This window comes from Trichechus manatus, unplaced genomic scaffold (assembly GCF_000243295.1).
Source record: "Trichechus manatus latirostris isolate Lorelei unplaced genomic scaffold, TriManLat1.0 scaffold00038, whole genome shotgun sequence".
NCBI classification, from domain to species: domain Eukaryota; kingdom Metazoa; phylum Chordata; class Mammalia; order Sirenia; family Trichechidae; genus Trichechus; species Trichechus manatus.
Window position 1 is genome coordinate 7,232,793 of NW_004443974.1, and position 12,179 is coordinate 7,244,971.

General features: G+C 40.3%; 1 protein-coding gene across 2 annotated transcripts in view; it reads right to left on the reverse strand.

The window, feature by feature from the left end:
* Nucleotides 1-6,308: 6,308 nt before the first annotated feature.
* Nucleotides 6,309-12,179, reverse strand: part of PDCL (phosducin like) — a 12,324-nt gene continuing 6,453 nt past the window's right edge. The window contains exon 4 of one of the 2 annotated variants that reach the window (XM_023730687.1): nt 6,309-9,604. In XM_023730687.1, coding sequence (XP_023586455.1) covers nt 9,053-9,604 — 552 coding nt within the window. In that variant the 3' untranslated portion in view covers nt 6,309-9,052. The remainder of the gene's footprint in view (nt 9,605-12,179) is intronic. The other variant, XM_004375639.2, reaches the window with a different exon arrangement.

The following is a 12,179-nucleotide window of genomic DNA, read 5'->3' on the forward strand; positions in this document are numbered from 1 at the left end:
AAAATTACTAGGAACGAGTTTTGTCTTTTCTCTATTAGCCCAGAACCCTCAAGAGGCCATAGCATCAAAAGGAAAGGGTCTGAGTCCCTAACAACTCCCTGAGTCCCCCATGCCCAGCCCTCTGTATGCCCCCTGCAATGGTATTCATTACACTTTATCAGGACTGCTAGTTTCTATGTCTCTTCCTCTCTCCCCCTCCTCCCTACAACACACACCACACTAAGAATTCCTTCAGGGCAGAGTATGTCTGATTTCTCTCTATTTCCAAATACCAACCACAGGGCATGGCCCAGAGGCGACAGTTAGGAAATGTTTGTTGGAATTAGGAAATGGGCTAAGGGAGGAAGGACTGGATGGGCTGGCGATGTTTCCAGGTGGACAGAGAATCATTTGGAGTAACAAGATGGTAACAGAAACCTGAGGCCTTTGGGGGTAGAGGGAGAGCTACATGGAGAACAAAAATAACTACAATTTCCTGATCACCAACCATGGGGAGAAGTACATGGAAGAAGTACAGCCAGAATGCTCCTTAAAGCAAGGATGGCGAGACTTCATCTCACATACTCTGGACATGTTATCAGGAGGGACCAGTCCCTGGAGAAGGTAAAGTAGAGGGTCACCAAAAAAGAGGAAGAGCTTCAACAAGAGGGACCAACACAGTGGCTGCAACAATGGGCTCAAACACAGCAATGACTGTGGATGGTGCAGGACTGGGCAGTGTTTCATTCTGTTGTACGTAGGGTCACTATGAGTCAGAACCGACTCAACAACACCTAACAACAACAACAACAACCATGGGGCAGGCACCCTTTATCTCTCTCCAAAGCCCTCTTGGGTAAATATTATTATCCCCTGTTCACAGATGAAACTACCAAGGCAGTATTAAGAATCTGAGTTCTGAGCTCCCAGTTCCTGGGTTTAAGTGTTGACTCTACTACTTACTAGCTGATTGACCTCGGGCAAGTTGCTTAACTATAAAATAAGGGTAATGATATCTATTCTGGGGTTGTTGTGAAAATTGCTTAAGAAAACACATATAAAGTGCTTAGAACAATGGCCTGGCACGTAGTAAGTCTCAACACATTTTGGTTACAAGTAGGGGAGACAAAGTCATCAGGGATAAATAACAAAACTGAGGTCTGAGCATCAAATCTGTGCTCTTGGCTACATCTCCCTCAGTTACCTCACCTCACAGCATCTTGTCCCTGTTGAGCACCCACTGCCTTCCTCTCTTCTTCCTCAGTCAGCTTTTCTCTGACGCTTAATTGACCATAATATGAAAGTTAAGTGTATGTATGCTGTATTCATCAACATTTTGTTTTCTTTGTTACTCATTATCTGAAGTGTGTGAATTTAGAATTTAGTACTTTCTAGTTCTCTTTCCTAAAAACAAATGCTCTAAAATTACTTGTATATGCTGCTAGATATCACCTTTCAGCCCCAAATTAGGGGTCTGTGGACCAGCTTACTTAACAAAAACTTTCAGTTCCTTCTCCTCTCCTGCCTCCATGTGGCCAGATCAGGTTACAGCGAGCATTTCCACTTGCTTTGGCAGGGCTGGGGTTTTAGCTTTATCTTGTTATGTGGCTCTCAGTGAGCACTGGTAGCGCACCTCTGATTAAAGATATGTAACAATTAGGGAAAATCATTATATGTTGCGGTGAATTCCGGCAAATTCATGTAGCCTTAGGGACTTTCCCCACTTAAGCAGCAAACATTTACTTATGTCAACTCAGATCAGAGGTCAGAGATGACTGGACAGTCCCTGCCTCGGAGGACTTCATAGTCTAACATGTAAACGAATACTTACAATTCAACTGTGGCAACTACACGTACTGAAGATGGAGTTACCCTACAGGAAAGTGAGACAAGGTCATTCCACTCACTAGGACGTCCACATCTCACACTTAGGGAATTTTTTTTTAATTTTTCATTAAAATAAAATATTAACAATAGATAACTTACTGACAGCTTTCTATGTGCTAAGCAAAGCGCAAAGTGCCTTACAGGAGTTAACTCCTCCACTTCTCATTCCATCTGTTATCGTGACTGTTCAGGTGGGAAAAGGAAACCTCATAACTGACAGACTCCAAATTCGCAAATCCGCTTCTTCTGAAAAAATACACGCGGCACTTTCGCGTTTATTCGCAGACCATGCGCAAAGATGTGTACATATGCGCATACGTTGTTGTTAGCTACCATGGAGTCGCCCCCTACTCAAGGCGACCCCATGCACAACAGGATCTGACCTTTGTAATCCATAGGGTTTTCACTGACTAATTTTTCAGAAGTAGATCACCAGGCCTTTTTTCCTAGTTTATCTTGGTCTGGAAGCTCCGCTGAAACCTGTTTAGCATCATAGCAACAGACAAGCCTCCACTGACAGGCGGGTGGCGGGAAAATTTGCAGTTGAAGTTGAACGAGGCTGGTTCAGTATTCCCAAAGACTTATTAGCACAAAAAACCTGTTGCCATTGACTGGATTCCGACTCATAGCGACCCTATGGGACTGAGTAGAACTGTCCCATACGGTTTCCAAGGAGCGCCTGGTGGATTCGAACTGCCAATCTTTTGGTTAGCAGCAGTAGCTCTTAACCACTACGCCACCAGGGTTTCTATTAGCACATATCTACCACCAATATGGAGAATCAACCGTATTGGCTTGAGCCAGGGTTTGAACCCAAACAGTCTGACCCCTCAGATCTTTTCTTGACCAATATTGCTATAATCTATAGGCACACAGTTATATGACTGATTCTTTGTGGAGAGACTGGGAAGACCTATTAATGATCCAGAGACAACGCTGAGATTTGAGTTGAATCTTAAAGGATAAATAAGCTTTTCCCAAGCTGACAAGGGGGGTCAGAGAGTCTTAAATAGGATCCTATTTTAACAAGGGTATCAGGATTTTGTGGAAGATGGGCAGTAAATAAACAGATGACATTTCTGGACTGTTTACTATGTGCCACACAGTGCTAAAAACTTTAGCCCATTGACCCTTTGCAGGGATCCTATGGGATAGTTACTATGCTTACTCAGAGGGACTAAGAAATTTATCCATGGTTATTCTCACAATCAAAAATAAATTCTTGGGATGAAGGGAATAAAAATGAAAGTGAGACTTCTCCAAGAATAACTTTTTATATAGTGTTGGCTTTCAAAAAACTTAAAAAGATTGAAAAAAAGCCAACTCTAAAACTGAATTATTCAGAAACAAATGAATCTACTTTTATAACAGATAACCACACAGAAATAATTAATTCAAATATTTTTTAACTCAGTACTCTGTATATCCTTAGAAGGATATACTCTAAGGACAAAAAAAGAACTGCAAAGAAATCTTGACAGCTTTACAGTTGTTACTACTAAAGGCATAGGCATTATTTATGAAACTATTCTATGTGTATGATGACAGTTAAATTTCATAAATATACGGATGTTGGGCATCTGATTTTCATTGTGTGAGGAGGGAGAATGGAGGAAGGTAAGAAGGAATGTTGTTTGAAATGGAAGTATCAATATGAACTAATAATTTTTTTAAATATATACTTGTATTGTGTCCTACTCTGTCCATTGAAAGGACCCAGAAGCCATAGCACCCCAGTATCAATGAGCACACCTAGCACCCAGCTGTCAGTTAACCAAATGCCATTCTCCATTAAAAGCAAGCAGAGCTTCTTGGGAAAATGGCTAATTCCAAGTCATAACCAGGAAAGTACTATATGATCCCAGTACATCTTAGGCCAGCAAGAAAGGAAGCACTCAAAGACTAATGAGTTATGTCCAAAGAACATAGGAACTGGCTTGAAAAGGTTAACCACTGACCAAACTGGAGACAACTTCAGAATCAAAAAGAATGATGGCATTAGACATTGAATTTTTAAAAATCTATGAATCCATAGTGATACTTAGAAAGAGAGCTATTCTTTACAGAAGATTTTTCAATAATAAATGTAAAATGAATAATATAATTAGAAAATTACCTTTTTTGCATACCCCAATGTGAAAACTGGGTTCAGGCAAGGATCATCAATGGATGCTAAAACAAATAGGTGAAAGGTTTTAGGAAAAAGGATATCTGCACAGTCTCAAAGTATTATGTCATACACTACTACTGACAAAGGGGAAAATAATTTTACAATGTAGAGATCTGGCACTCACCATCGTAACCAAGTGATTAACTCAGGATCAATGTGACATCAGGTACCCCCCTGACTTGATGCAGTAAGAACTATGCAACATCACCTCTGGTCAAATTATTGCCAGAAATGAGGAAATCAGAGATATAAGAATGTGGGGAATTCAATTTAAGACATTTGGTCTGAATTCTTTAAAAAGCCACTGACATGAAAAACAAACATAAAAACAATGGTAGGGGGACTGTTCTAACTTTAAAGAAACTGATGTGAACTTTGTTTGGATCCTGGATTTAAAAAAAAAAAGTTTATTAAATAAGTTTTGGGAAGAAGTAGGGAAAATTGAATATGACCTATATTTTGACAATTGTTGAATTATTTCTAATTTTCTTAAGTGTGATCATGGCATTGTAGTTATGAGGAAGAATGACATTCTTAGGAGATGCAGCGACATTTTTAGGTGTGAGGTCAAGATGTCTGCAACCTACTTCCAAATGGTTCAACAAAAAACAGATACAGCAAATGTAGCAAAATATTAACTATGGTTGAAGCTAAGTAATGGGTGTACAGGTGTTAGTTGTAGTCTTAACTTTTCCTGTAGGTTTTTAAGTTTTCAAAATAAAAGGTGGACTTTTAAAAACTAGATTAATAAAATGTGAGTGCCTGAAGGGTCTTCAGAGATCAGCTAATTCAACCCCTCATTTTACAAATGGGGAAACTGAGGTCCAGGGAGTGGAAGAGACTTGTCTGAGGGCACACAGCTGTTTATAGAGCTAGAATTCATGTTAATTATTCTGTCACTGTCACCCATAGCAGAAAGCAGGGGTGTAGAACATTGGGAAGGACTCTGTGGAGTTAAGGGGATACTCCTCAGCAGGGACATGTTGTGGGTCATAGCTACAGCCTGGGAGAAGACTCTGATCTGAAAGAGACCCAAGAGACCCAAGGTTCCACCCAGTTTAACTCCTTTTTCTTTAAATTCTCTCCCTTATTTTCTTCCACTAACCTATTCTCTCCACTACTTTTTTTTTAAAATCTTTTCTGTCCTTGATCATTTTGCTTTCTCCACCAAGGATTAACCTACGATCATGGAAATAATACAAATTTTGGAACCAGACTTAATTTCAAATCCTACCCCAGTCCATTAGCTGTACAACATGAACTATCACTTACCCCCACTAAGGCTTGGTTTTGCCATTTTTTGAAAGTTACTACTTCTACATTGAAAGGACAAGCCATTCAATGAGACTATATGTTCATTCTTAACAAGTGCCAGGCAGAGTTATAGGCACTGGGGACAATAAAATCAGACACTTATTTGAAGGCTGTGTGATAGGCTTGTTCTAAGTACTTTACATGATTGACTCATGTTACTCATTCCCATTTCACAGATGAGAAAACTGAAGCATGGAATTCAGTATCTTGCCCACGAAACTAATAAACGGTGACCTAGTCCCAGAGTCCAGACCCTTAACCACTGTCATTCAGCAAGGAGGAAAATATAGTCAGTGTCTTTACAGGACTTTCATTCCAGAAGAAAGTGAAACATGGAAAACTACAGGGACAAAGGTTGTAATAGACAAATTTTAGTTCCTTTTCCCTTCTTCCAATTACATGGCTAAAAAAAAGAGAATCACTAACATAAAATGAAGAGGAAGATAAGCCATCTGACAACTCTCCTGTTTCAACTCGTTCTCCCGTTACTTACTCAAAGAAAAAGGAAACAAACATTAGTGAGCACTTGTGTTGTGACGGATGCTGTCACTTGTTGTCATGGATTGAATTATGTCCCCCAGAAAATGTGTGTATCAATCTGGCTGGGCCATGATGCTCAGTATTGTGCAGTTGTCTTCCATTTTGTGATTTTAATTTTATGTTAAAGAGGATTAGGGTGGGATTGTAACACCCTTACTAAGGTCACATCCCTGATCTAACGTAAAGGGAGTTTCCCTGGGGTGTGGCCTGCACCACCTTTTATCTTACAAAAGATAAAAGGGAAGCAAGCAGAGAGTTGTGGACCTCATACCACCAAGACAGCAGCGTTAGGAGCAGAGTGTGTCCTTTGGTCCTGAGGTTCCTGCGCTGAGAAGCTCCCAGACCAGGGGAAGACTGGTGACAAGGACCTTCCTCCAGAGCTGACAGAGAAAGCCTTCCCTTGGAGCTGATGCCCTGAATTTGGACTTGTGGCCTACTAGATTGTGAGAGAATAAATTTCTCTTTAAGCCATCCACTTATGGTATTTCTGTTATAGCAGCACTAGATGACCAAGACACTCATCTTAACCCATAGGTCAGTGATTCTCGAACTTCAATGAGCCTCAGAATCACCTGGAGGGCTTGTAAAAACGGTTTGCTGGGCCACACCCAAAATTTCTGATTCAGTAGGTCTAGGGTGAAACTTGAGAATCTGCATTTCTAACAAGTTCCGTAGTAATGCTGATGCTGTTGGTCTGGAGACCACAAGTAGAGAACCACTGTCACTGAACAACCCCATGAAACAGGCATTTTTCCTACCATTATAAAGATGAGCAAACTGAGCATCAGGAAGGCTAGGTGATTCACCAGAAGCTACACCACTAGTGAGTGACAGAGAAAGGACCTGAACCTGGATCTGTCTGACTCCAAAACCTGTGCTATTTCCACTACACTTGAGTTAGGGATTAAACATCCTAGGATTTTCCCATGTCTGTTTCTTTTATTTTAAAATTTCTATTCCTGAAAGGCAAAGTCAAGGTTCTATGTATAAACGCACAATACATTTTCAGTGAGAACAGCTGTTTGTAAAAACTATTTTAAAATGTTCCTGCTCATTTGCCCAGTAATTTCTCTTCTAGAAACCTATTCTATGAGAACGATCCAAAATATAGCCCAAAATACAAAGATGTTCATTAAGTGTTTTAGCAAAAAACAGGAAACCTAAATATCCAATATTAAGGGACTGGTTAAATAGATTATGGTCTATTCAAATGATGAAATATTATGAAGCCATCAAAAAATTTATTTAGAATTTTTCTAACATGACAAAGTGTTTATGATATAATGCTAAATATAACTAAAGCAGGACACAGAACTAAGTTCAGTAGGCTCTCAATGTTATTAAAAATATTGAAAAAAGACTGCAGTTGTTAGTTGCTGTCGAGCTGATTCCAATGCATGGCAACCCCATATATGCAGAGTAGAACTGGTCCATAGGGTTTTTAAGGCTGTGACCTTTTGGAAGCAGACTGCCAGGCCTGTCTTGTGAAGCACCTGTGGGTGGGTTTCAACTGCCAACCTTTTGGCTAGTAGTTGAGTGCTAAACCATTTGCACCACAACTAGAATACTGACAATAGCTGATATTGTTTCTAATAATTTTCTGTACCTTCCACACTTCTACAACGAGCATATAGTGCTTTTAAATCAGAAAACCCATGTACTTTCTTTTTGTTGACTAACTACAACAGATACTTTCAAAATCCATTTGTAGAACTCTGCTATATTTAATTCCTGAATAGTCAGGAAAAATTAAAACTGTGAATTTTAAAGCTAGTACTTAATTCCAGTTATATTTTCCCCAACCCCAGAATGTACATTTTTAAAGGAAAAAAACAAGGGGAAAAATTCAAATGACAATCACTATTATAAATACAAAGAAAATAAAAGACTACAAAGATATCTGTAAAAATGACAACAAGGATTAGTTTTGGTTTGGGAATTTTTAAGTTTTTAAATCTCTTTGTAGCTCAATTTTGATTATATTTTCTACAATGAACATCTATTACTTCTGCAATAAAAGCATCTCTTTGCTGTTTTTCTTTTTAAGAGACAACCACTTAGCAAACTATAGCACATGTATACAATGGAATATCAATAGCCACTAAAAATAATGTTGTAGAAAAGTATTTAATACCATGAAAAAAAGTTTCATACAGTATTAGATGAACATACTATAAAACAGTATGTTCAGAATGATCCCATTGTTTTGTTTAAAAACAAACATTCGACACATACACAGGAAATATACCAAAATATTAACAGTGTTTTACTCTAGGTGGTTGGATTAGAGATTATTTTAATTTCCTTGTTTTATATTTTGGTAATTTTTCCTCTATTGAACATGAACTACTTTTCCAATAGGCCAAAAGAAATTTAAAAAATAAATCTATATTAAACAAAACAGTTGCCTTGTTAAATAAGAGACAAAACAGAGATACAACCAGGAGTATCTTACTGAAAGATCCTCCTTTAAAAGGGCTTTCCATTCCACCCCAGCTCCAATTTTTAAGTCAAGCCAGTCTCTAAGAGTCAAGAGGGCAGTCAGCATCGATCATTCCTACTACTCCAGACTTAATGTTTGAGCAGCATGTCGATTCCAGCAGCAGAGGTCACCCCTCTTGATGGGGAAAACATATACCATCTGGAATCTTTAAACAAAACCCTGGTAGAGAACAGGGTCTAGGAGGAGACATTAACTGCCTTCTAGTGCTACGGATCTGATTACGAGTGAGTATAATTTGCAATCATTTGATTAAGGAAACACACTATTTACATTGCAAATAACACATTCACTAGAGAATTATACTCTCGACCTGGCAGAGACCTCTGAGATCATCTGAAGACAATTTACAGGACACTGTTTCAAGGATGCTATGTAAATACTGACTGGAAACAATAACAGAGATGTCATGCTAGAGAATCTTAAGTAAACAGTTCAAAAGCCTGGCTTCCTGTTTACACAATTTTAAGTCATTTTATTGCTAGCCACAAGGTGATTCAGCATTCTGATTTAATCTAAGAATTTCTTGACTTTACACATAATAAAAGAGACTACAAAGAACAGCTGGAAAGCCAGAAAACATAGGAAGGAACAAAAATAAACACACAGACATGTATCTTCCAGCCCAAACAATGAGAGATGTATGCAACCAGACTATCAGTTCAATCTATTTCCAGATCACTATCCTCACTGTGACAGGCGGCAGAGTTGCGCACAGATGTCAGCACCAAGACTTCCTTTTCTGGGAGTAATCCAAATTCCTGTAGAAAAGCTTCAAGGTCCACAGCAAAAAAATCTTCTCCTAGCTGGTCAGTGACACGAACAAAATTGCCAATCAATTCACCCCCCTTGTAGATCAGCAGGGCAGGAAGGGCATTCCTGGTGAACCGACTACTGGCCCCAATAACTGAGCTCTTTACTCGGCAGAATTTGACCGCTGGGTACTCTGCAGCAAGGCAGATCATGCACCCATTCATGGCTTCAGTCCCTGGAATGCCATCCTCATAAATATGGACCATGATGAGGGTGCTTTTCTGTTCTTTATCAATCATGTCTAAAAACCCTTCTCCACTGGGGATCTCAAAAACCTGCTTGAATTGGGGCCCCTTGTGAAGCTGTTGCCGCATCTCTTCCATTCTCTGTTTCCGGTACTGCTGTAGAAACTCTTCATCATCTTGGTCCTCACTCATCATGGCAAAGTCCTTCAGAGTCATCTGCAGGGAGACCAGCAAGTGAGCAGAAGAGACAAAGAACAGAACACTGTGGGAACAGTTAACATGTACTGTGTGCTTACAATATACGAGGCACTATGCTAAGTGCTTTATATGCATAGCTCATTGAATTCTTATGATAGTCCCATTAGGAAGGCACTTTTATTACCCTCATTTTGAAAATGAGATTCCAAGACTTGTCATTATTTGCACAAGTTCACGCAGGTAATAAATGTATGACTAGGATTCAAACCATGTCTTAAAACGTGGTTTTAAAACCCAGGCTTTTAACTACTACACAATACTGTTTCTCAACTCAAATAGGCAGTATCAAATAATATCACTTCATGAGCCTTTTTCTTTCTTGTCAGTTGCGACAATGGGTTATTTTATCTACTTTGTAGTTGTTTAGAAGACAAGAGGACATTAAGAAACTTTTAAAAAAAACACCCAGAGGCGGGGCCGAGATGACAGAGAAGTCAGATGCTTCCTGTGGTCCCTCTTAAAACAAAGACCCGAAAAAACAAGTGTATCAATTATATATGACAATCTAGGAGCCCTGAACATCAAAGGCAAAGTTGAGGATTCTGACTGAGTGGCAGAGGGAGGGAGAGACGGTTTGGAAGCATCGAGGAGTTGCCAGACCTGACCTGGCAGGAAGCGGCACCCTGCAAGGCCAGATTGGCTGGTGTGCGCAGATGGGCAAGCAGTGGCACTTGGGACATGTTTTCCACATCGGGAGAGACCGAACAGCAGAGAGTCTACTCAAGCCTCTAGAACCAGTGAAAAGCAGCACTCAATCAGCAAAAGATAAGTACATGCATCTAACCCACCACGCAGATCAAAAAACATACCGTTTGAGAAGAGCCTCTCTCCCATTTACCTGCCTCCTCCCCGCTCTGCACTGGGTCTTGGGCCAGCTTCAGCAATTGCCGTGTCCCCCAGGCCAGAAGTAGGGCCCATCACACACCCTGAGCCATTCTCCCAGCCTTGGAGAGGGAAAAAATTAACAAACAGGGAAAAAATAATCTACCCACTCCCCTAAGCCGGGAACTCAGGGCAGGCTCAGTTCTTTTGCCTAGACACAGGCATGAGGCGGTCCATGGATTTTGAATGCCTTTCACCCGTGCATAGACCTGTGTGGGCCCATTTCAATAGCGTATGCCCTCATTAGCACAATACTACAGGGTATATAACTGAAGCCTAACTTCAACTGTATCAGCTATACGGTCAAGTGGCAGGTTCGTGACATTTGATACTACTCTGCCCATTAAGCAGGGTCCTCAACTACCCACATCAGGGGCCTGAGGTCTGGTGGCTCCACCCATGCCACCTAGCCACCCGCAACAGGGGTCCAGGAATAAGTGGTGCCTCCCAGTCCTTACATCCAACAGCACTGGGTGCCCATAGTCCGGCTGGAAAACGCACCCAACTATGTGCTCTAGGGAACAGGGACGCACTTTCCTCCCAGACACTCACAGGCAGCCATCAGCCCCCTGCCTTGCTCAGCGCATGATCCCCTACTGCAGCCAGATACCTGTGCCTACACCAATCACCCCTGCCCATCTAGGACTGTAGGTGAGAACGTGCACCACACACTTGGTGACCAACTACCTAGACACCTGAGCTAAATCTATACAAGAAAAGTAAATGGAGTCCTACGCTCACATACCTAGTAACAGATCTAACCACCTGGCGACAGGATGTTAGAACTTCAAAGGCGCCAATAATCAAACTAGCTCACACGAGCAGCCTATTTGGGCATATCAAAACAAAACAAAATAAACTAGGACAAAGTAAGCAAACATAAAATAAATAAATATAATAACTTATTGATGGCTCGGAGACAGCAGTCAGTATCAAATCACATAAAGAGACAGACCATGATGGCTTCAACAAGCTCCCAAAACAAAGAATCAAGAAATCTTCCAGAAGAAGAGAACTTCTTGGAATTACCGGAGGTAGAATATAAAAGATTAACGTACAGAACTCTGCAGGAGATCAGGCAAAATGCAGAACAAGCCAAGGAACACACAGACAAAGCAACAGAGGAACTTAAGAAGATTACGGAAAAGTATAAAGACAAATTTAACAGGCTGCACGAATCCACAGAGAGACAGCAAACAGAAATTCAGAAGATTAACAATAAAATTTCAGAATTAGACAACTCAACAGAAAGTCACAGGAGCAGAACTGAGGCAATGAAAGTCAGAATTAGTGAGACTGAAGATAAAGTGCTTGACACCAACTTATTTGAGGAAAAATATAAGAATTTTAAAAAATGAAGAAACCATAAGAATCATGTGAGACTCTATCAAGAGGAATAACCTACGAGTGACTGGAATACCAGAACAGGGGGGATAACAGAAAATACAGAGAGAATTGTTGAAGATTTGTTGGCAGAAAACTTCCCTGGTATCTATCCAAGATGCTCATCAAACCCCACACAAAGTGGATACCAAAAGAAAGTCACCAAGACATATTATAATCAAACTTGCCAAAACCAAAGATAAAGAGAGAATTTTAAGAGTGGCTAGGGATAAGTGAAAAGTCATCTACAAAGGAGAGTCAGTAAGAC